Source organism: Sinohyriopsis cumingii, chromosome 2, assembly GCF_028554795.1.
Source record: "Sinohyriopsis cumingii isolate HCF-2022 chromosome 2, ASM2855479v2, whole genome shotgun sequence".
NCBI classification, from domain to species: Eukaryota; Metazoa; Mollusca; class Bivalvia; order Unionida; family Unionidae; genus Sinohyriopsis; species Sinohyriopsis cumingii.
In genome coordinates, this window is record NC_142962.1 from 83447048 (window position 1) to 83473778 (window position 26731).

Genomic DNA, 26731 nt, shown 5'->3' on the forward strand with positions numbered 1-26731 from the left:
CTAATGACACTTACAATACCTTCAAACCGCCTACTGAACTATTGTGATCAGCAAAGACTGCATCTAATTAAGCCTATATTTTACCTATATTTTGCCATCCAATGGATTTTAAAGACAGAAATTTGGTGTAATTTAATTTATTTAACTTCAGTGTGATTGTAGTTATGTGTTTGCACATATATGTGTGTGTATGGTGTTGATATTTGAAAATAATAAGTCTACCAAATATTTTTTTCTTTGCAGTGTATTTAATGCTTTGAACAAGTCAATTTATTTTCAGATTTTAATTTCCAATAATTTTCTATAGGCTTATATAAAAATTTAGATTTTCTCATTGGAATATTGCTTGAGATCTCAAACACATTTTTTTTAGTAAAAAACAGAACTCTTTCACTGTCTGGGAATATGGCATGTATGTAAGCAGGAGGCATTCTCTCCATACAGATGTAACTGCAGGGAGGATGGGAGGGTTTATGTATAATATGAACTTAAGTGTTGTAGAGGAAACATATTTTACTAGAAAAAATATTTTTTTTTCTTCTCAAATACATTACCCAATCCTAATACCTTAGGAGAATAGATAATAGGTGGAGGGAATTACATCCCGTTACCCCAGAGAGGCCATCTCTGATCCCATAACCTATGTGAGACATCTTCTTGACAACCCAACTCATTCTGTCAGGGAGTGACTCTAAAAGAAAAAATATTTCCATCCTGCAAATGCAGTAAAAGCCATGAAGCTGCATCTTAATGAATGTGTCAAATGACCAAGGAAGGTAACCTGTTGTGCTATGACTTTTGGTCTTAGCAGGTAGAACTGAACCTTTTGGGATGAAAGATATCTGAAATAAAAGCTGGAGAAAGTGGAGTTTGACCTTTCCATGGCTTGGAAAATGCAATGTCACTGCCCTAACTTCATGAGCCAAAATGCATAGCAAATTCATTTGATTTTGGGTTATTTCCTGATATGTGGAATGAACAGCCCTTTTTATCCAGGTCAAAAGTGTCTATGCTGATATGTTGATCTCCCTAAATGCACCAGTTCAGTTCTTTTTAAGTAGCAATTTAGAGCTCTCACTGGGTCCAGTCAATGACCATGAGATGTTCAAAGTAGACAGGAATTTCACTATAAAAGTCTTAGTCTCCATGAACCTGAGCAGGCCCTGTTCTTGGCAATGAGAGCAGGGACCATCATGAGTTATACTGACCCATCCTGTCAGAACTAAACTGATTAAACATGTGTGTTGCTAATTCTGCAGTATTTGCAAACTCCATCAACCAGGTGTTCTGAAATTTATTTTGGCTGGGCATTCTTGGTTTTGCTGATAATTTATTGCTTCCTCAATCACCTTCAAAAATGAATTACACTTGAATAATATTCCAACAACTGAAATAATCATGTTTTACATTTTATATATGTAGTAAACTCCAGCTTCATTGAAAAATTGCTGTTCACAAACTTTCCAATAAATTTTAATACAGCATCTAGCATCTTTTGATTTGCCTATCATTTAAAATGAGTTGGATTGTTCTACTTTGTGAACTTTCTCAATGCAAATAAGCACAATGGACTCCTCCACAGCAGTCCTCAAAGGACTTAACATATCACCCTAGCTACTGTTGGCCAATTAGGTGATTGGTGAAATGGTTCTTGCATACACCTGACCTCCTTGCCTTTTAATTGCCTCTGTGAAAATTTGCTGTATAAAATGCCCTGAGGATAGTTTTAAATCAGTTTTAAATTAGCTCTAAGCAGGACTGTTTACCATTTATACATGCTACAAGTTATGGGAATATATGAAGTAGTGGGTGTTTTTTTATAGTTTATTTCTTTATTTTCTGGAAGATTACTAAAAATCATGTTTTTGTAAACACTGTGCTCATCATGTTATGGCAGGCATGATACTCACTGATATTACATGCCAATGAAAACATCAATCTATACAAATTTATAGTGTCAACTGATTATGTGAAACATAAATATAATTAAAATTCTTCAAAACATATGTTAGAATAACTAAATGCATACCTGGAATTTTGAATCCTTGTTCCCAATCACAAATGATCTTTGGCAGCTTGGCATCATTTAGTACAGTGACTTCAAATGCACAATTGTCATTGGCTTCAACACAAACACTGATGTTGAAATTCACAAGATACTGCTTTTCTGAGGTCAGATCATGCACTCGAAAGCTGCAGAGAAACAAATTATGCTAAATTACATTTTTCAAATGGAAATTTTAAGTAAATATGTTTTTAACTCCCAAAGGTAATGAAAATGCAGATGATTGTAAACAGGATGGAGATGTATGGACCTCTGTCTTTCAACTGATTACTGCTCTTCACTGCTTATACATCCTTTTCACAGATACATTTTTTAATATAATATTGTATATGTATTTATGTTCTCACTGATGCCTGTGCACATCTTCTGGGCTTGAAAACTTTTTGATTTTCAGAATAACCAGTTATTTAGTGTTAAAAAAAATGTAACTACATTGTGCTGCATGAACTATATCTATTGTACACAACATAAGGCCTCAAGAAAGATTAATTCCTATAACTAACTGAGTTATCTACTCTAAAAAATAAAGTCATTATTATTATTATATTATTATTATTACAAAGTGTAGAAGATCATAAGTGAGGTCGATATCTAATTAGCAAAACAATACAGGTTTCATTTTTACCTTATGTTTTAAGACTAAGTGGTTTGGGAATCAAATTTTGACAAGTATTTATATTTTTTTATTTTGTTATAAAAGTGTGTCATTCAATTTAGTTGTATTATATGAAAAAATATCTGTTTGATGGTACTATGAGGATCCTCCTTCCATTCAGTATATATATATATATATATATATATGAAATGATTTTGACACTATTTACCTTATATCTTATGTGCCAATATGAACAGGTTCAGAATTGAAGTCTGTTACAATCAGGTGGATCCCCCTGAACTTTTTATATATTTTTGTATACATATGATCCCTATAATACAGGAATTTTGTGTCCTTTTAATTCAAAGAACAGTATTGAACTTTATTGAGGTTCTTCTGTTGAATCAGAATTTCTAATATTACAGAGTTTCAAGCTATTTAGAGTATCTTTCATTGCTCATTGATTGACAATACAGGTCACTAGTGACAAGTTTGTGGAATAAACCCTGTTATGTTATAAGATACACAGGTGCAATAAAAATCAATTAAACAATTTACTGACAGGAATTGTACACAGATATCAAGATTTGGTTGTGGTATCACATGAACTTCTTAAACACTAACCCTAAAATTGAAATTTATGGAATTTCCTGTGTGTGAGTGATATTTTTAATTTACTTCATTTCTTGGAAGGAACAGGTCATGTAAGTTAAACATACATTTTTATTTGATTTCATGTAAAACTTTGGGGTCAGAGTTTGGGTAACATTTTCATTGCTAATTTTGGACCAAGACTTTGAAATAAACTTTGGATATATTTTGTTTAATTCTCAGCTATATCATTACAGTTATGGGAAACAAATAAATTTGTTTCAAGAAACATTTTTAATCTACTTAATAGTAGTCAAATTGTTATCATCTGGAAGAGCACTGTTATTTAGTGTACATTTGCTTGCTCATGCTGAAGACACACTGTATGTCAATTCAGGACACATCACTGCAAAGTCTAGATAAAAAACTAGCTCCAAGAAATATATAAATTTAAATTAAGTTACATATTGGAGTATTTAATCCTTAATACATTTCAACAATGCTGGGATCAGGTAGCATATTGTTATATAAATTTATTTACTTGTATCTGATTTAATATATATTTATTTCAATTTAATTGTTTGCCAGTTTTTTTAAAAATATATTTTTCATTACTTGATATTGTAATGTAAATTTCTTCACTAGAGATGATACTTTTTTCAGAAAATAGTTTAACCTGACTGTCAGTTTATAAACACTAAGTGTTGGTCTAAATCCTGACCTTGTTTCAGAATTTGTAGCATCCTTTGTAAACAAGTTCTATTGGTTGTTTCCAAGGTCATGATGGGACTCTTTTATTTCTTAGAGTAAAAATGATTGGTTTTCATCAGGGTCACACTGGGTAAATGTGATTTGTAACAAGTACTTGCTTTTATAACCTTCCAGAAGATGATCACATGAACCCTTGTTTATGTTTTAGAAAGACCATATAACCCATGTTTTGGAGAATTAATCTCAGTATAAGCTGGGCTGTTTTATACTGTTAGTTGTATATTGTGCTGTTTGGAGTTATTTCAAATTATTTGGTTAGGAGTTATTTCAAATTACTTGGATTCAAAAGGATTAATTCTGTAATTTTTCTGGAAAATAAGTAAACTCAAGTGAAATTGATGAACAAGGACAGTTATTTTACAAAACATTTATTCAGCTATCAAAAACTGGAGTGAAAATTATTTTTTTTTTTACAAGGAACTGTAGACGTGAACACTACAGATTGCAGCATACGTCATCGTCTTCCATCTTGGATTCTTTGTCGGGATTTGAATGTGAAATCAATAGAACATTTTGTTATTAGGACTACTAAAATTTTATTCTTGGATTATTTTTGGATTTGTTTCTACAAAACCATAAGTTCATATTTTTTCATTTTTACAGAATTTTTCCAGGGAAATAAATTATTGTATTTTTCAAAGCTTTTTGTTTTCTCTCTTTCTTGTGTTACTGTTTATTTGAGCCTAAACAAGTGACATAAGAATATTTACAGCGGTAAAATCCCCCTCCCCCTCCATTTCATTAGTGTCAAAGACAGCAGGAGTTCCTAAACATAACTTAAATCTCATTTGTTAAAATACCAAAATTGTTGGTGCTTGTCTAAACAGGGTAGACTGAGGGAAAATACTTTAAATAGATGTCATTGGTACATGATATATAATCAACTGTTAGTCTCATAAAGTATTTTGGTATTTAACCTCATTCTGACAAGTCCAAAGAGCCACACATGTTGATCAGTCCCCCACTGGTACTGTAGCAATGAGTGGTTGAAGGTCAGTTTTTCCAACTGCATGTTCAGCTGGTGGTGACAGGTGTCTATTTGGACATAGGCCTGGAATGATCTGTCCAGCCTGTCTAGGTGTACACAGCAATCTACACCTGTACAGAAGTCTGGTATGTAACAGCTTAGACCTGAGGGTAATTTGGGTAGGGTCAAGTCATGTGGACAAGCTGGAAAAAGATAAAAATTTAAAGATGATAGAACAGCAAAGAATCCTGTTTCCCTGATAAATCCACACAAAAAGTAAAAAAATAGTTACAAATATTACATGTAAATTTATCACACATGAAATACTATGAAACAAACCATCAAGTTTAGGTAATGGATAAAGACCATGACCATGATAGAAGGAACTAATTGCCAATTAAAATGAACTTCCTTCTTAGACAGCTATCATCTGCTGCTGGTATTCACATGCTACTGTGTTGCCTATTTTAAGCTGAAATGAACTCTAAGACTGCTGATCATGAAATTATTATCTTAAGATGAAGCCTAGTAGCAAATTTGCTTTAAATAGAAAAAAGAGCTATTGATGATTGAGGTTTAAAAGTCATAGGGAAATGTGTTTTTAAGTTCATCAAGATCCATAATTCTAAGATATACTAGGGTTAGAAGTGAAATTAAATATGAAAATTTAATAATTTTTTTTTCTGCAAAGTTTTAAGTTTTTTTTTTTTAGGTTTAAAACACAAAGCAGTAACAAGATTATCTATATTGTTAGCATAACAAATAAATATTCAATAAATTATGCTCAAAGTTTGTTTTTAAAATCAAATGAAAATAAAGATAAAGTGAAAATTAATAAATAATAAAAAAACAAATACATGCAATTGCTAAGAAATATGCTTGCTTTCTTGACTGCTAGGCAGGAAAAACAAAAAAGGTGCTAAAAGCATTGGGGGGTTGGAGTAGAGCCATTTATCATTTGTTCAAATTTTTAGGTCTTCAGCTAAGTAAAAGAAAAGAGTGAAAACAATCAAGTTTTGCAAAATTCAACAAATAATTTACTTCACAAAAATACAAAGTGAAAATTTAAAAAGAACTCAGTATTGTGAATTAAATCCCAAAGAGTTCTAAAGGTTCTATCACAAATGCAAATATATAGAGTTCCAACTGACTTCCAATGGCATTCCAAATAAATTCCAATATTGAATGTGCTGATGTGTCTGTAGTCTTGAATGTACTAATGTGCCAACATACTGGAATGTGGTGATATGCTAACAACCCTTTGTGTATCACAGTAATATAATCTAAAATGTCCTTGAATGAATTAACTATAATTCCAAGTTAATGATTTAGTCCGAAAAGTATTTACAATGGTTAATTTAAATTAAAAAAAGAAAAACAAATTAAAAACTTAAAACAACAATAAGACTTATTTAACTTATGATTTTAAGGAATGAATGAGTAATTTTTAATGTAAACAACATTGATATGAAAAGCTAAGACACAATGATATGGCCAGGATGTAGGTAGGTCAGACTCCTCTCTAAAACATTCAAAGTTGTCCATAAGTTTCAGAATTTCTAAGATGAAAAACTAAATTCAGAAAGTAAGAAAATTAATTTACCTTGCATTAATATTGATCTGAATATTTAATCTATAATCATATAGAAATATTAGCCATATATTATGGTGTTTGCAAATAAATTCACTGGTCAGGTGGATGATTAATTTGTTATTGGACTAAGGTCAATTACAAAATACTGATATACATAGTACATAATCATTGAGAAAACCCAACAAACAATACAAATTAAGTATACCTAACATTTTATTATTTAGGTTTCCTTCAAATTTTTTAGGCATTTTTAGGTTTCTACAATCAAACAGAAATTTTAGGTTTTTCAAGGTTTTTTGAGGTGTGCTTCTAACTCTAATATATAGATGAAAATACAATCATCATTGTTGATAAGAATAAGCTTTGCAACAAATCTGTCTATATCAAACCATATGAGCAATTATTCCAAGTGAATAAAAACGAAAACTGCAAAATATACACCAAATAAAACTGCTGTTGACTGATCTAAATCAAGACCATATGATGATGAAACTTTATAGGTCAAATAAGAATAGCTTGAATGCAAAGTCGATGAGAATGTAATTGGTCAATCTGTATGAAAACTAAATGCCAGGACTAGCATTTTGTTAGTTGTGCCATTAAGAGTTTTACAGTATTAGCTAATGTGCTAAATATGACAAGAAATTGAACCAGGATGATTTTGAAGTTACGTAACTCCAAACTGATTAACTTCCAGAATTTAATTAAGGAGGGACAACTATCACTGGTGGGAATTGTTGATATTGTTGCCAGATACCAATGTCTATCAGAGATAGTCATATCTTTGTGGAGTTTTCTTGGCCAACAAGTAGAATTATCCTTCAATATATTGTTTATATTATCAAACTATTCTAGTTGTGTTAGAGTTCAGTGGAAAGTAAGAGTAATTACAACATGATAAACGTTTGTCACAGCTGCTTATGGAACAAGGACTAATTCAAGAGACCACAACATCATCATAGTTTCTACGTTAATCAAAAATCAAGTCTGCAGTACAACTCCCATATATCTTGCCTTGGATGTTATATAATTACAACATCTGTATAATTTATTTTCATGTATACTGAAATATTACTTTGCTTAATAAAGTCCTGTTTAATTCATATCCATAATTTATTTAAAACCTTCTGAAATGTCTGTTTAAAATTACTGAAACTTCAGTAAAATACAATATAATGGTCAAAATATTAGTGAAATCTCACCAAATTTTTGGTAAATTCACACAAAACTTTCAATGAAACGTTAGAGATCTCGCCAAAACTTAAGTGAAAGTTTTGGTCAGAAATTTTTGCCAAACATTTGGTAAAATCTCACCAAACTTTCAGAGAAATGAATGACTTAAATGATGCCATCACGGATTAGGTTTGTATGCAAGAAAGAAAATGAGGACAAGGAAAAACCTAAATCTTATTAAAATTCTGCCAGAAATCCACTTAAAGTCAGCTTGAAATTTGCCTAAGCTTCTTTAAGTTTATGGATATGAAATGCTTAAGAAACCTGTCTGAAATCCATGTTAAGTCCACCTGGAAAATTTTGTACAGGATTTCAAGCAGGATTTTTTTTCAGGCGTAAATCTTATATTCTTTTTATTTAAGCAGAATATTAGAACAACTAATTTGCATTTTGTGCCTAAAATTCCACCCAGAATTCCACTTGAAATTTACCTAAGCTCCCTTAATATAAGCAATTATAGTTTAGGCAGAAAGTGCTTAAATTACCCATCTGAAATCCACCTCAAGTACATCTGTAAAATTTCGTATGGGCTTATAAAATGGTGGGGACCAGCAGACATGTTAACCACCATTACATTCTAATTCAATGTCAGGAGTTCAGTATGGTTTAGCATACCATCCTCTCCATTGCAAAAGGACTGTTGCTCTGTGTAAATACCCTGGTCCTCATCTGCTTCTATCTGAGCATAAACCATGCCGTGAGGTAATGATCATGCAATGCAAATGTCTTAAATAAACCAATGCTAATACCTTGTCAGTAGGCAGAATAAATAGGGAAAGCCAGCTCAGCTTGACAATTTTATTGCATCTGGGCAGACAGCTGGTTAGCCATAAGAATGGTAGGCTTGGTTGTTGGATGTACAAAGCCATGTATTTAAGCTAAATGGTCAATTCTATCACTGAGAAATTATATAGAAATTTTTTCCAATGCTGCAGACTGCACATGTTAAGCAAATAAATGTTCCAAAATTTTTCCAGTCTTCATCCATATTTGATTGCACATCAGGATCATTTGTTCAACACTAGGCCTCTATAAAAGACACTTTGTTATAAAATGCTGGTCAACTTTTTCCCAGCAGTACTTTTAGATAAAGTTGTGCAAATGTTTTTCTATTTTTAGTAATAGTGGCTATATTGGATGATGTGTCAACATCTAGTGAACTAATCTGAAAGGCCTGATGCCAGAATGCTTCCTTTAAACATCATGTGCAAACTGGTCATCAGTTTTGAGAAGTTGTAAAAAAGTAATATGAATGGATGACAAATGTTACATAACAAATGAAGAATCCTATGATAAGCTTACTTGGCTTCATGTCCAGTTGAGCTGAAAATGATGTGTCAACATGACACAGATACCCTTACCAGCATATAACAAAACTGAAGGGCAAAGTTCAAGTCTGACTTAAGCCATATTTACTTTTTCTAAATGTGAAAATAAACTTGATATAGATATTCAAAATCAAAATCTGGTCAATAAAGTCATTAAAGAGTTATGTAGTGAATTTTTTTTTACAATGGACTATCTCTAAAAAGATATGACAAGATATATGGACATGGATAACAGTAACCTATATGTAGCCTCCATAGATATTATGGGGGCATAAAAAACAATGCAAACTACTGATAGTCAAGTCACTGAACTTGTCCTCCATCCATGTGTAGCTGGAGTGTAGGGTGACTGGTGGATATCACACTGGTCCGTCTTGAGGAATCTTGTAAGTCCTAGTTCATCCATTAGTTTGTTCAGCTTTGTCCCAGAAAGAATGTTGTCTGTGGTGAAACCAAGACTGTACATCCACTGGTCAAGAGAAAAATCTGAAAGCAAAACAAAGATGCATGCATGAAATAAATGATATTACTGCCTCCTGCCAATTCTGATGCATTGTTAAAAGCGTCAAATAGTACAACATTAAGCCAAGCAGTCCATAACTCATATCATACTATCTACAGATATTGATATACAAGTCCTGCCAACATCCCAAATTGATAGCATAATCAATTTTATTGTTTTCATATAAAATCAGATATAAAAAAGAGTATTGTCAACAGCACATTATATGCCAGACCAATGTTTAATGTAGGTGCAAGCAGGACATGATTGACTTTGGAGAATACTGAAGAGATGATGACTTCAACAGATCAAGGTAGAGTGTGGTCCACTTTTTATAAGGCCACCTAATCTGTGACAGAAAAGTGGTCTTTATGAGATGGTTCACACAGATCTGTGTAACAGTTACATTTAAAGCATGAAAGCTATCAGTAAATCTTAAATATTTCATATTTTCAGTTAAAGATCATATGTATGTTATGGAATTAATGTGATAAAACATATATTACTGCTATTTAAAATAACTTTGAATAATCATCAATTGTGGTGCAAATCATTTAAAATCCTGTAAATAATATTAGGGTACACAAATCTATTACTCTCTGTACTAGTTAAGGCAATGTTACAAAAGCCACCTCTTTCCATTCCATCTTCCCACTGTTGCAGATTGTATACTGACAATGCTTATTGACAACCATTTTCTCAGGAAAATGAATCAACTCTTTCATTTAGCAGAATTGTATTCACTTTTCCTTCTATACTGAGAATGTTTGATTGCATTTTCCACTTTTTGTAACAACTTATTCCTTCATTGGCAACCCATACCACTTTCAAACTCATTTGTAGCTATTGCATACCAGTATATGTGATTCTACTAGGGGTACAGAACAATACCATTTTAAAGGCTGTCTACTGCACATACAGTTTAATAGTTGAAATCTACTCCTTTTGATAATGCACAGATTTATTTATTTTTAAAAGGAGAAAATAACCTCTAAAGAAAACAGTATTTTTACATATTCAAGTCACATACTACAGAAACCACCAGAACCAGTCTACTGGGGACCAAAAGTGCTCCACCAGTAAAATGATGCATGCTGAGTAAATGGAATAAGAAGTGGCTAACGTAAGTACACAACCAGCTGTAAACTGATTACCACACTGTTGTAATTTGGAGAGTTAGAAGCCAAAGGCACAAAATATTTTTGAGGTATTATAAGCAATAGAGGGATAAAAGATGGCTTATGAGAATTGTTGAGTCTTGTGTCAAAAATTGGCAAAATTTGTCAGAAGTGAAATGAAAAGACAGAATAACCCAAAACTTCTTTCAACAGAACCCTTCAGTATTTTGAGTTTTTAATAGAAATATTTAAGGGTAACTCTTAGTTTTCATTGGTCAATCCAGGTCAAAATGCTAATATGTGTGCTGTCTTTTAATGCTAAAAAAAACAACATTTAAGAAATATTACACCAAGTTCAGTAATCCTGGGAAATCAGAGTTAAAGTGTATGCAGGCAAGTAGCAAAGGGCATAGAAGAAACCTGCATCAAAGTGTATTCTGGACTAGTCCCAGATTACATAAAATCTATGCTAGGTCAATCCCCACATCAGTGTTTATTTTGGGCTGGTCAAAAACCATTGGCTACACAGTCATGTGCTGAATATGTTTGCACTGATTAAATACCTCAAGGTGGTCATTATAAATGTCACCAATCACTTTGTTGATACCACAGAGCAATAACTAAAAACAGTTCTTTATTGACTTTACTAAAAAAAATAGTCAGTAAACAGTACTTGTAAAGTTCAAGAACACTAAATAATAATCAACAATAAAAACAAGCAACTGTGTGCTCTTTACAACAAATTAAACTGATTCCTACACATGGATCTTACTTGATGTTGGTACCTTACAAATATTGTGATCAGCTAAGACAATTAATCTGTTAATTAGCTAGTGTCTCATGCAAAACAAGCATTAAATTTGTAATAGTTGTCAAAATAAATCCAGTTTAGCTACCAAGTAAACACTTAATTAATTGGGTTCTCACTGAAGTGCTTACAGGCATTGCCATGACAGTTGATTTACTTTCACATTTGAGTGGAAGTTGTAATATCATATTTACACAATGTAAACTTTATGGGATCATGGACAGATGGACTGAGAACTGAAACCACCAATTTATTCAATGCCTGAGGTACAGCTAGATGGATTGATGGACAGATGAACTGTACATAAGATAGCATTAAGCAGTATATTAAATTTTTAATTAAACAACTAATAAACAATTATTAAACAGTACATATTTATATATCTTTGGCATTCCTTGAGTCTCACCCTCCAAAGCATTAGTTGTGGTAAGCTGGTAGAGAAGCATGCAGTATCAATGAGATAGAATCACCAGCACTACTTAATTACAGAATGTCAAGGCCAATTTGCTGACATGCACAAGCGGCTGAATCGCCAGTACTATTGAATGACAGAATAGTCAAGGCTAATATCTATGAGGCTGAATCACCAGTATGACTGAATGACATATTTGTCAAGGCAGATTTGCCAGTGTTTGAGTTGGAATATCATAATTATTATGATTAAATTAAAAATATATATTTATTATGATTAAATTAAAAATATATATTTATTATGATTAAATTACAAACAAATTAAAAATAAAATTGAAACACATTCTCTCTTGACAAGACAGTTTTAATAGATATTTGTTTTCTACTGTTGCCACAGCAGGCATTTCCCAACATTTTCATTGATATTTAAAATATCTTGTAATACTATCCACTGTGATAATATTATTGTTAAAGAAAATTGATCAAAATGTTTTATTATTAACATTTTTTAATTTTATTATGTTGATTCTAAATTTCTGCATTTATAATGTTCTGTGAAAATTAGCTATGTTTTATATTTACCTTCAACTCAACATAAGCTTTATGTTTGTTTTCAATTTCAAGTAATGGTGGCAAATCATCTCCCCAACTGTAAGCAACATTCAAATCAATATTACATGATATTTAATAAATGTAATTGCTGTCTTTCCTACTTCTACTCAAGCATGGTCAAGTATTTGAATACTCCTCTTTATACATCTGTTCTGACTGTTTCAACATTTTACAAAAGGCTTACTATCATTTTCACCTTCTTTGTGCTTTTTTACATTAGATTATATTTCCATATACCCTAACACTAAAAGCAAAACACTGATCATGCAGGCATTTTACATGAAAATAATGGTACCATTAAAATGTCTAAGGTACTCCTTTCAAGTTAGTCTGGCTCCATTATCAACTCCACTGAAGCTAGTATGAAAACCTGGTTCTGGAGCACACCCAGACAAGCCAATATTCAGATTTGATTACAACAATCATATCTGTGCTATTATTCTGGAAGTCTGCATGGTACTGAAACCACATCTGGTATTCTTGAGAAACTCCAACATGCCAAATTTGGTAACAAAACAATTTTCTTATCTTTGCATTAACATATTCATCAGATGCATCTCAGATTGACATTGTTTTCATTTAGGATCAATTAAACATCACAAAATGTTTTTAATGAAAACCCATGGCTGTTTGACTATCAGGACAAATAGCTAAACCAAAATTTTCAAGATAACTTCCATAGCTGTACAACTGGATGTCAATCTTTACCTTTTGCATTTAGGACCAATTTGACATCATAAGAAGTTGTTTAGTGAAAAAACACATGTCAATACTGCCATCCTTTTACAAAAAGTAACCATAACAAGATTTTAAAGATGGTCACTTTGACAGCCATACTCTATGCTATATTTGCATAATTTTCGTTTGGTACCTACCAGACATGACAAGACTGTTGGTGAAAATCTCATGCAGTTTTTGTGATTCATTTAAATGAAGCAATAAAAAGGCTAAGAGACCACTCTGGTGGCATAAATGGTTGGAGCGTCCACCTTGGATGTGGAAGGTTGGGTGTTCAAACTCCAGCTGAGTCATACCAAAGACTTATAAAATGATACTAGCAGCTGCCTCTCCTGGTGCTCAGCATTAAAAGGGTAGCACCAAAAGGTTTTTCAAGCGAGCTTCTATGGCAGGAATATTGGATGTCAAATCAGCACCTTTATTGATTTTGGGTCATCTAGAGATCATTAGAAATCTTTTCCAATGATGATTTGCCCTCCATTTCACTATGAACTAACTAACCAGACATTAAGAGAAATCTTTCATTAAAAACATTATGTTAATATGACCATCAAATCAGAAAGAGTTGTGAAAAGATTTTCAAGATGGTTGCTGTGGCAGCTTTACTGACTGTCAGATAATCACCTTTTTCAGAAATTTGTACTCATGTTAATATGACCACCCAAGATGTATAGTGATAAGATTTTTCAAGATGGCAATCATGGCAGCAATACAGGATAACTGGTCTCACTATGTCAATATGAGCATCCATTCAGATGGAGAATCAATAACATGCTTTTCAAGATGGCCATCATGAGATATATATTAGATGTCAGATCAGCACAATTTTCATTTAAGACTAAATAGTAATCATAATAAATCCTTATTATATGAAAACCCACTTGATATAACAATCTGTTTGGGATTGGTAGTGATAAATATTTTCAATATGGCTGCCATATTGGATGTCTGAGGGTCAACATTTTCATTTAGAACCAACTAGACCTTGAACAATGTGTTTGTAATATTTTCTAGTAATCCTCTCAGTAATGTGGAGTGGTAAGAAACTTGTGCTAAGATGTGCCGGATGCAAGACAAAATGCTCTTCTGATATATACCAAATGAGCAAAAATCATGCCTCTATACATATCCATTTAAGAGAAGTAACTTTTATAAGATTTGGCAAATTTTATATAGTGACATCATCCATTGCTGATTTTCATTTTGGACCAGCTCTATATAGCGAAAACTGTTTTAGTGATAACACCATATTTATTCAACCATGCTGTCAATGGTAACAGTGATAACAAAGTTTACATGATGGCCACCATGGCCACTTTATTGGAGGTCTGATCAACATCATTTTCATTTTAGACCAACAAGATATAAACAAAAATTGTTTTCAGTTAAAAACTCATGTTGCTATGGCAGTATGTTCAGGAGACGTTTGCTATAACAAGATATTTAAGAAAATTACTATTGTGGTCATGTAGGATATAGGCACAGCATCCTTGTTTTGTTTAGGAACAACAACAAATTATCAGGATTTTTAAAATGAAAATCCCATATCAACATGACAATCTATAATTATGGAAAAATGTTATGGAAAACAGGTGCACAGACTGTACAGTCATACCTGGAATATTAAAACCAGGTGTAGGATTGCATGGAATTTTGGTAAGGAGAGTGTTCCTGAAGACAGGTACATGGATAGTGCAGTCTTCACTCTTGCTATTTTCCAAACACACACTGATGTTAAGGTTAACCAGATACTCATTCTTACTGGTCAGATCATGGATAATAAAGCTGGAAGAGATATGTCCAACAAATTAGAAGTAATGATTACTATACAAATGTCAAATACATCGAAGAACTGGATTCTAATTTACTGTCTAAATTTTCAGGTATAAGCATAAATGATTCATCTCCTGCATGTTCAATAATATATTCTTCATGCTGCTGAGATGTTAACAAAGATGAAAATCATGTCTTTTGACATTCTCATATAGTTATGATCTTAACTGGGATTTAATCAAAATGCTGCATTACTAGTTTAGTGTATTAAATATTTTTATAAATTTTCAATTATCTGAATTTTCCACCACAAAGCTAGAAACTTTCAGTATAACATTACTATTGTCTTTAAAATTTCACTAAAATGTGAAAGCATGTGACCTACCTAACACATTTATAGTAGATCTTAATACACTTGTTTCACATTAATTATGCACTTACTCAATCCTGAAGACCCCCATCAACCAGACATTTTCCTCTTTCCCAAACTTGTAGTTAAAAAGGCTGACATTATGCAAGTATCTCTCAATGCCTACTGTCATGATGTAAGTGCAAATATCCACATGGACATTGAATTCTATGTTTCGGTCAATAAGGGAAATGTCCACACAACAGTTAACACTGGTACAGATTTCACCAATGTGACATGAGAGAATGTCAGGAAGCACTGGAAGATCAATGTCTACTGGGCAAGCTGAAAAAGAACAGCTAGAATTTCAAAATGATAGAAATCACACAATTTTTGTCTAATTTGACTTTTAAAACCTAGACTTGAAAGAAATGTCAACTAATCTATGTTAAACATATTTTACTGCCATAAATGTAACATGTTTTCAAAAAGATAGGAACAAAATTTGTTAGAACTTATATGTTTCTCTCTATTAAACAAGATCAAATCACATACTGAGTTAAAAATAATGAATAACATAAGTGAAAAATTTAAATAAAGAACTGATAGGAATGATACAAGAAATGTGCAAAAGAAAACTTCAAGGGATGGTGGAAACAAAGGAAACAAAAGTAGTGGATTTTGACCCAGGTTGTTTGAAATAAATTTAAATCCTATAATTTGGACTTTGACACAGAAGTATACAACAGCACAAAACAAATCTATATTGTTACTAGTAGTAAAATTTGACATCATATCAGAGTACAGATTTTAAAAAGTAAATAATATATTTACTTTAGCACAGATGTAACATATCCAGTAAACAAATATTAAAACATAGATCATATAGAAATAAAGCTAGAGGAATAGTGAGTAATTTACTCATGTAAAAATAGCCTTGCCTCTCTTGCATCACACTCCTGCCCCATGTTGGATATGAGATTATAGTTTTAAAAAATTTCACTGTTCTAAAAATAATGCAAGTATAATGATTAGTCAGCAAAGATATTTTCTGATGATGACCACAATATGAATTAAATATCACATCCATCATTAAAAACTGTAATAACAGCTGTCAACACAGCTAAATTTACACACAGTGTTGGGTTCTTTTTGAGACTCATAAAGTGTGTTGTAAAGACCCAAGAGGATTTAGTGCATGCTCTTGCCATGTGAGTCTATAGAAAGTGACTGAAAAGTCAAATCTGAATAAAAGTAAAAACATCTTTTTCTTTGAAGTAATTAATACACTTACAAGCAAAATATAGTTGCTATGACTTAGTATTGTCAAATATTATCACCACGCACATACACACATATCTGCACACACACATTATCACACCATGCAGACATTACGCCAAGTTTCTGTCATTTAAAACCCATTGGACAGTGGTGGAGACTTTGCTGCTGTCATTTGGTCAGTGGGAGGTTTGAAGGTATTCAGATGTCATTTGTGTTTATTTTGCAATCAATAGAGACTAGATAGTATTGCTGTTCAAACTTCCCTGCTGGATTCTGAGTTTTTCTTTTCTTTTCTTTTTTTTTCTTCAAAGTTTACTGAAAATCATGTTTGTTGCAATATGGACTTTGATAAGAACTTCCATTTCATTTGGTTGAAAAAATATCTAAAATAAATGGTGCCTTGAACATATTTTCTACAAAATAACATAAATGTTTGGGGATGGGTTGGGGAGAGTAAAGCTAATTTTAATTATATAATACTTACCTGCTACTATAGCAAAAATGCCCACATGACTGAAGCTTTGGTACAAATGAAAAGAGGATGGTATTCTGTATGCTGGCTATGACTACAGAATTGGACTGGGATCATGTTTTGATCAGTTCTAGAGGAGGAACTATTTACACTAGGGACTTGACTGCCTTGAAAAGGTAATCACTAAGTAATCAGACTGAGATCATGTTCTTTTCAATTCTAGATAAGGGAATACATATTAGCTTGGACTGGAAACTTGGCATCCTGCAACAGGTAAGAAATGTTATAATTCATTTTAATAGTAGTAACACACTATCTGCTGCTATTGCATTGCTGAATTTACTGGTTAGAATGGAGAAAGAAGGCCCCAAACAAAAACTTAACCTTACAGTAGGAGGGTTCTGACAACAGTAAGCTGATCAATAGTTTGGTCACATGCTGTGCTGCCATTATTGGACCAAATGAGTAAATGTCTTTGTTCTTGTGTGCCAAAGATCAGTGGAAAAAAGAAGTAAAGGTAGATGACCATGAAGCTGCTCTCATAACAGAGAAATGATGTAAGTATGCCTAACATGCATCAACAGCCCTAACCTCATGGGCTTTAATTAAAATGAAACAAAAGTCCCACATGGTGCAGGACTATTAAACTCTCTTGATAGTGATGACAATCCATCTCCAATCTGAGTGTCTGCATACAGAAAAGAGTGAAGTCTGGGGCTGTGAATCAGGACTTAAGTCAGAAACTGATCCCAATTGAGCCATCAAGTCAGATGGTGACAAATACTGGATCCCAAAGGACTCCAAATCAGTAGTGGTTTCCACTATGCTAAAAGGAGGAGCTGGAAAGGGAAGACTCTTTAGGACACAAGATTCACAGACATATTCAGAGTCCCTAGGAGAGGGAGGTAAAGGCGTGTCAAAAACTAAATCCTGGCCATAAGAATCACCATAAGGGACACAACCTGAATGATCTTGTTGGGTGGGACATGAATACTACCTTCAGTGGTGAGGAAATTCATCATAATATACATGAGGTACTGAGAAGGATGAAATCTGATTTCTCTAGGTTGAGAATTAGACCGAGACAAGTCATCATTGACCAACAGGTAAATAGATCTTTTGGGAGAGTATCTCTGAGGATGCTGTGTACCAACCAGTTGTAAAACTACTTGAGGATGGAGATCCCTACAAGCCTCAAGTGAGCCACTATTAACTCCATCACTTGGTAAAGGTTATTGAGGCAGAGTTTAGACCAAATGAAAAAGACTAAAATTAAAACACCTCCTGACTGAGACAAAACTGTGAGGCAGGAAGATGGAGAAGGTATTCATCCTATGGATCTAAGGAGACTGCCCAGTCCTAGGGCCTTATGGAGTTTCTCTCTGAGGAAGTAGTCTCCATCTTGAAGTGTTATCGAAGAAATTTCTTAAAGGTGGAAAAATTGATGATGAGTCAAAACATTCCACCTTTTCTTAACAACATAAAGACCTAGGAATAAAACCTGAACTTTAGTCATTTTCTACCCTCTCAACTGCTCATTCTGCACAAGGGTGTGTACCTCTTCCCTCAGGTAAATCTGTTTATACTGGTGTGAGAAACTGGGGGGGGGGTCCATGATAGAGGAGAAGATTCTCAAAAGCAAACCTGGTATCCATTTTTTACAGTGGAATGGACCCATATATCATCTAACCAAATCTCTCATTAGGAGGCTAGTTGAACACCTACTGGGGTGCTGAAAAGAGGAAGATGCTGCAGGTGATGGTAAAATTCCCTAAGGCTGACTATCTCCCTCCCTCCTTATAGAAGGAGGGGGAATCTGAAGGCTTCTTTTCTTTGCCTCTTTGACTGTCTCATCCAGCAAATTACAGATATGAGGGATACTGAACTAGATCTAATTGTTTTTGTCTATCAAGTATAACCCTATTTAAAGAATTTTTGAGGAGATCACCATGGTCAGTCAGAATGTCCTGCTTCCTGGCTGGTTTTGATGAACTAGGAGTTGTAGTCCTCAATCCAGCAACACAACAGAAAGATTTCCAAGGTAGCATTGCTGCTGAGGTTCAGTACCACTGACATGGAGAGCACATGCCTTGACATTTTCACTGCAGCCTCAAACAAGCTCTAAACCACTCTTGGATATAACAATTCCTCCATTAAGAGACTGAAGAAGGCAGCCAAAATGAGACCATTATGATAGGTAATCATCACTAGGGTTGGAATTTTAATAATGATGAGGAACTAGGGCCTTTTCTCTTCCCTCTATTGGTGTGGAAATCTTCTGCCATGTCCAACACTTTATTTATCCATCAACAACATATCAGAATTCCATTTTTGTGTGCACAACCCAGTGCACAATAGGCAGGCTATATGTGTAATGAATGGGTCTTCTTGTGCTTGCACTTACTCACACCCTGAAACATACACACTCTGAAATATATTAATCTCTGAAAGAGAAAAAACAAGATGAATGGGAGTGTACAAAAGGTACATAATACTTACCCATGTGCCAGTTACTAAGATGGGGTTAACACTGAACAGAAGCACCACCTACAGAGCAACACAAAATGGTATAAGATTGGCAGAAAATACATCGAAAACTAGAATAATGGTCATTTCCATAAGCAATCTTGGCACACATTTACTCGTATGACAGTCCAAGGAAAACATGGAAGGTTTTCTACATGTTGGCTATGACTAAGAAATCAGACTGGGATCAGTTATTTTCAATCCTGTGGACTCCAAATGCTAACAGAAGGAAATAATATTAGGCATGTACTAGCATCCTGAACAAGGTAACCAATGCAACAGTGGCAGGTTACTGTATAAATGCTATTAAAATTTGTGTTTATTTCACCACTGAAACTAGATTTTAATTTCATCATTAATCCTGTAACCTATACCTTTGTTCCAGCCACTACTGTTGGAGTTCAGTAGTAGCTCTGATCTGCTACACTGCCATTCTTTCAAATACATAGACACGCCCAGCTGTTCCATCAGAAGTGTCCCCTCTGAGTTAGACAGGGTTGTCAGGTTAGAAAGTCCTCGATCTTGTAACCACTTGACCAAGGAAAAGTCTGGCATAAAAGATGAGAAAGTATATGACTTTTTTCAAACTTAATAATGGAGAGTTGTAATATTCATTTCAATGTTTTCTTTCTGACAGATATGAACATGCTTTCACTTCAATGTTTTGTAGGTACTCCAAGTACTCTCATATTTCAACATAACATTCACTTTACTGGACTGACACTATACAGGCTGAAATGAATTTCCTGGAATTCAATCCATTTTTTCCTATTATTCTTTTAAACTGCAGAGAACTGAAACTATCTTTATTGAACCAAAGTTTGTAACAAGAAATATTGTTTCACAAATCCAAGTTAACATGTTCACAATATGCCTGTAATTGTAGAGAAAACTTCATTGTTATGGTCTTTGGCCTTGAACCTTATATCCTGGATAGAAAATCACTGAACATATCTCAATGTCAAGATATACCAACATGCAACATTTCCTTAAATCAATAGATAATATTTTTTCGAGGGAAAAAAGTCAAAGATATTGAAGTAGCATCATTCAAGGTATTCGGCAGATTTATCCCCAAACCAGGTTTCATAAAAATCCATTCATACTTGTTTGTGTTATAATGTATACAAGCCTGTATTGCTAACCAGTCTGAGTCAAAATGCTGACTATCAACCTGTTAATTAGAATGCAACTATACACAACATCTGGTCAAAAATCATTTGCATGTGTACATGTCACTATGTTCATAAGTTCCTTGAAGAAGAAAAATATGCAAGCAGTTACCTCCGACTTGAACCCAAGGTGTTTTGGTGTGGTTTTCTAGGCTCCTTCACAAAAGTACAAATATGTTGGTGGTCAGATGAATAATAATTTCACTTACAACTAGCTACATATTGCAGAAATAGTGTTTAGTGAAAGACAATGTTGATATGGCCATCCATCTAGAAGAAGAAGCTGTATAAAGAGTTTTAGGAAGGAAATCAAGGCAGACATTCTGGATGCTCGAAGAGCATCCTTTAAAAGAAAATAATTTATGTGGTTTGGCATTTTATGGCACAGTAACACAAGTAGTGCCAAGGCAATTGGAGCAAAGTGTCTTGACAGAGGACACAAAATGGTAGCTTTCCCAGGCTGATCCAAAAGTAGATCTGAACCCATGCTCGTCCAGTCTCAAGTCCAAGATGTTAAACATTAGTTGCCTTTTTCATTGTGTGTGAAGGTGCATCAGGCCTAAGCTATATGTCTTGGTTCCAAATGGGTTTTTATTTTTTCAATCACTTTATTGCCGTGCATCCATTTAGAGAGTAAGTACCTGTTACAAGACTTTTCACATTTTGGGGCTTCATACTGGCATCATTTTTATTTAAGACCAAATGCTTATAGTGAATAGTGTTTTAGTTACATTGCCATAGTAGTGATAAAAATATTTTCAATGTTGCTACCATTAATCAACTCCATTTTGATTTAGAACAAACTAAATATTATAAGAAGTTTTTCAATAAAAAACCCATGTCTGCAGGACTGTTTGTTCAGGAGAACAAGACTTTCAATATGGCCATATTGTATGTTTGATCTGTATCATTTCCATTTAGAAGCAACTACACATCATATAAAGTCTTTTAGTGAGAACCCCATGTTATTACCACTTTCAGTTCTAGAGAAGTAGGATAAATATGAAATAAAAGATAGCCACCATGACCATGAAATTGGTTTTTATTTTTGATGGTTGTAATGGCACTTTAAGTACTGGTACTTTCATGACCATATCATTCTGAGGAAATGAGAGGTAAGTGTCATTCCCAAAGACACAATGGGGACAACATACCAGGGTGTCCAGGTAGGATACTGAACTTGTAACCCTTGGATTTAAGAATCCAATGCTCTACCAACTGAATTAGCTAAATAAAACACAAGGTCTGACTAGCACAATTTTTATATAGGATCAACAACTGGTAGACATTATAAGAAGTCTTACTTAATGTTTGAGAAGCATCATTTTTATTTAGGTATGAATGTTTTACAGTTAAGGATATATTGGCACAATAATGGATACAAGGTGCCAATTAAAGGTAATCTTCTAAAAACACACAAAGTACTAGAAGATCAAAGATACAAGATACAACTGTAAATAACATTAGTGCAAAAAATGTTAGGAAGATAAAAGAAATACTACAAGATAAAAGATACATTTTGATTAAAATGCTAAACTTTGGTCAAATGTATATAAAATAAATGATAGAGGTCAAAAATAAAAAATCACTGAGATTATGTCTTTAGAGCCAACTGGACTTCATAAGATATCTTTAAGGGAAAATCCCTGGTACAGTGGAACCCTGCTATAACACAATAATTGGGGTCCAAACATTGGATCACATTAATATCAGGGTCACATTAATGAGGAGTTTTTCAGTATTTTTTCTTTTTTTCAGAGAACAACTCATTGGCACATATACGTGTATTCATGTCTAATGTATATGATGAATAGGGTATCAACACCATTTACTATCGTGCCATCATGGCATGCAGTTCATCTATAATACATGTAATTCCATTGAAAAATTGTACACAGATTTATAATCTTCAAAATAAAATTGCCCAGATCTTTGTGTCTGAATTCACTGTCTAATATACAGCATGAACAGAGTATCAACACCGTTTACTTACTGTCTGATATCATACCATCGGGGCTTGCAATTAGTCCATAATATATGTAATTCCATTGCAAAAATTGCATACATTTTTAAACTATTCAATAATTTTGTCACCTCATTATGTCAGAATTCAATGGGAAAAATTAACAGCAAAATTAGGTTAAGAAAGACAAAGCATGTGCATGGTTCATTACATTCCAGGGTCTATAAACAGTGTCTGTACAAACTGCATATTGCTAAAAGTTTCTCATATGCATTTCCATGTACATTTACCCATTGCAAATTTCCAATAATTAACGCTTGCATGCCTATTTGTTTGAACGACTACAGCAATAATAATTAACAATGAGCACATACTTTTAGCATGCATATAACTTTTTCTTCAGAATTTGTCAATATCGAAAGAAACAACTGAAAACTACTAAACTAATCATTGCACAAAGTGCAGAGAATGACTTGCAATTTTGTGAACTTGCTTTTCCCAAATGGTAAAATATTTTAAAACAAAATAGGAAATTAATAACAAGTTCATAAATAAACCCCATACCCATGTAAAACAAGAGAACTAAGTGCATTAGGCCTGCAATGGTCACGAGGCACTTTTATTAAAAAATGTAAGCTGAACACATGTACAATTTCATAATCTTTCAATTTCCAGCTAATAAAGTGGACTTTATTTACTGGTCAACTGATTGCATCTAATAATACCACCATGACCAGCAAACATGTTAGCAGCTTTCAGTTTTTGATTTTTATTAAATTGTGAAAATCTTTTATCTACTACCACATTGTCTGCTGCATGGTTGTGTATGCAGTTAAAGAAGAAACACATATCAGCTATTGTTTGAGCAATGATTGTATACAGAATTAATTGGAGATAATCACAAAGATGACTTACTGGCTTTACTCATGGATCAGTAATAAGTAAGATTTCTGATAATGTTTAATTTGGCATAACATTTCAAGAACTTGTGATATTGTTAAATTTCAGAAGCAACACCACGATTGTATTATATTAAAATTCATAAGCAAACTCTTCCCCAAAATGATAATAAACATTTTACACATTATTTCTTGTACTTTTTTAAATAAAATTTTTTCCGAGTATGAGAAAAATACATGTAAATGTATTTAAAATTTCAGGAACCATGCCACGATTGTATTAAATATCATATCATATTTGAATTCTTACACAATCTCTTCCCCAAAATGATAATATATTTTTTTCCACAAAGTGCAGAGAATGAATTGTGTTTGTGAACTTGCTTTTCCATAACGGTAAAATATTTTTATACAAAATAGGAAATTAATAACAAGTTCATAAGCAAGCCCCATACACATGAAAAACCCAAGAACTAAGTGCAGTAGGCCTGCAATGGTCATGAGTCACTTTTATAAATTTTGAGAAGTTGAACGCATGTACAATTTCATATCCTTTCAATTTCCAACAAATAAAGCGGACATTATTTACTGGTCAACTGATTGTGTCTAATAACACTGCCAAGCCCAACAAACATCTTGGCAGCTTTTAGTTTTTGATGTTTATTATACTGTCAGAATCTTTTATCAATCACTGTATTGTCTGCTGCTTGGTTGTATATGCAGTTAAAGAATAAAAATATGTTGGCTATTGTTTGAGCAATGATTGTATACAGAATTAATTGAAGACAATCACAAAATGAACTACTGGCTTTAATCATAGCCCAGTAATAAGTAACATTTCCGATAATGTTTAATTTGGCATAACACTTCAAGAACCTGTGATATTGTTAAATTTCAGAAGCTATGCCACGATCATATATTCAAATTCATATGCGAACTCTTCCCCAAAATGATAATAAATATTTTACACACTATTTCCTGTACTTAAAAAAAAAATCTTTCCCAGTATGAGAAAAATACACATATATTTAAAATTTCAGGAAACATGCCAAGATCATATTATATTCGAATTTATATGTGATCTCTTTCCCATAATTGTAATAAATTTTTATACTATTTCATGTACTTTGAACAAAAAATATTTTTCATCTGTGAATGAATATACAAAATTTTGGCAACCATGCCATGACCACATTTTATCAGAATTTGCATTATAGCAGGGGTGCTCTGTATTAATAAGATAATTCATTCAGGAAGATTAGTGATAACAATATTTAAAATGTGGCTATACAGTACCGGATGTCAGTATCAGCACTGTTTTCGTTAGGATGGTTGGATTGGATGTCAGGTGAAAAATACCATTTTCATTTTTGGACCAACAAGACATCATAAGATGTCCTTTAATGAAAACACCATATAAATACATTCTTTAGGGAGTTTGTTTTGCAATTAAAAGATTTTTAAGATGGCCACCATGTACATCAGCACCATTTTAATTTAAGACCAACATGACAGCATACAAATCTTGTAGTTAAAGCCCAATGTCAATATACCTAGCTATTCAGGAGGAGTAGCAAAAATAAGATTTCCTGATAGTCACTGCGGTAGCTATATTGGTTGTTTGAGTGGCACCATTTTCATAAAAGACCAGCTAGACCTTGGGATGAATGTGTGTGTGTTTCAAGCTAAACATCCAAGTAGTTTAGGAGAAGCAGTAAGAACAAACTTGTGCTGCTAGATGGAAATGGATAACAAATGGATGGACAACAAACCATCACGAAAGCACTTCTGGTCTATTACCAGGTGAGCTGAAGAAAGGTACACCAGCTACTAAATAACTATGTTTCATGCTGACAGAAAAATTTAATTTATTTTCTTTTGGGCTTTTCTTTTTCAATAAAATTGTGTATTTATTTCAATATATAGTCCCTTTACTTTTATGCTCAATAGATAACATTTTTGGGTTACAGAACTGTAGAAATAACATTGAAGACAGCTGGCACAAGACCTGGTATGGTGTATTCCTGCTTAAGGTTACAGGTCAGCTTAGGAAATCTGGAATTTGACAGAACAGGGACTTTCATTTGACAGTTTTCCCCAGCTTCCAGACACATGGAGAAAGTCAGGTCTACTTCATACATCTTCTCACTCTCAAGATTTGACACTCTGTACCTGGAAATTGAATAACATTTAGCAATGTAATATATACAATGAGGATATTTGCTTGAAACAAGTGAAAAACAGATATATTTCATCAAGTGGATGAAAAACTCAGTCTTTTCATGATTGGCGAAGCAACAAGTGAAAATGCTAGAGTTTTTCACCCCTGAGATGAAATGTATCCACTATTCACTCGTTTCAAGCAAATATTCTTTTTATTTTATGCTCACATATATTGGCTACCTAAAGTTTGTGACACAGTGAATTAGCAAATTTCTTACGGTAATGTCAGCTGTTTACCATACATGTTCTGCTGTGCTATGTGTACCTGCACACAAAATTAGGTCCAATCAGATTGATAAAAATTAACTGATATTTCCAGAATAACAAACTACAAGTTTCAAGGATAACAGGCAGGGATTATTAATCTGCTAATAATTAATTATTAATTATTAATTTGCTAAGGTGCAAAGTCAAAGGGAGGTAAGTATGTTCTGACCCAAAAAGTAGTTCCTATAGTGAAAAAATATTATTTTTTCACTACAGTGAAATATCAATATTATTTTAATTAGAAAATCAAGTAATTCACTGATAAGCATAAAATAAATGTATGTATTTACTGGACACAAACCAAGGTTATTTGCTGAAATTATTTATGAGTGTATTTGAGAGTGTGCATGCATTGAATGTTAGTATATATGCAGGAGTAAGTTTGTGTGCAGGTGTGTATGCATGAGTGTACAGTGTTGCACCTTAAGTGTTTCCTCATCAGTTCCCACAACTTTAGTCACATGACCCCAAAA

At 33.2% G+C, this 26731-nt stretch overlaps 1 protein-coding gene across 1 annotated transcript in view; it reads right to left on the reverse strand.

The window, feature by feature from the left end:
• LOC149805294 (uncharacterized) overlaps window positions 1–26731 on the reverse strand; it is a 190745-nt gene that overhangs the window by 68582 nt on the left and 95432 nt on the right. Inside the window, exons 25-31 of the mRNA XM_089933887.1 lie at window positions 25777–25940; window positions 20109–20282; window positions 15548–15800; window positions 14949–15118; window positions 9457–9630; window positions 4940–5192; window positions 2030–2193 (exon numbers count right to left, since the gene is read on the reverse strand). Coding sequence (XP_089790013.1) covers window positions 2030–2193; window positions 4940–5192; window positions 9457–9630; window positions 14949–15118; window positions 15548–15800; window positions 20109–20282; window positions 25777–25940 — 1352 coding nt within the window. The remainder of the gene's footprint in view (window positions 1–2029; window positions 2194–4939; window positions 5193–9456; window positions 9631–14948; window positions 15119–15547; window positions 15801–20108; window positions 20283–25776; window positions 25941–26731) is intronic.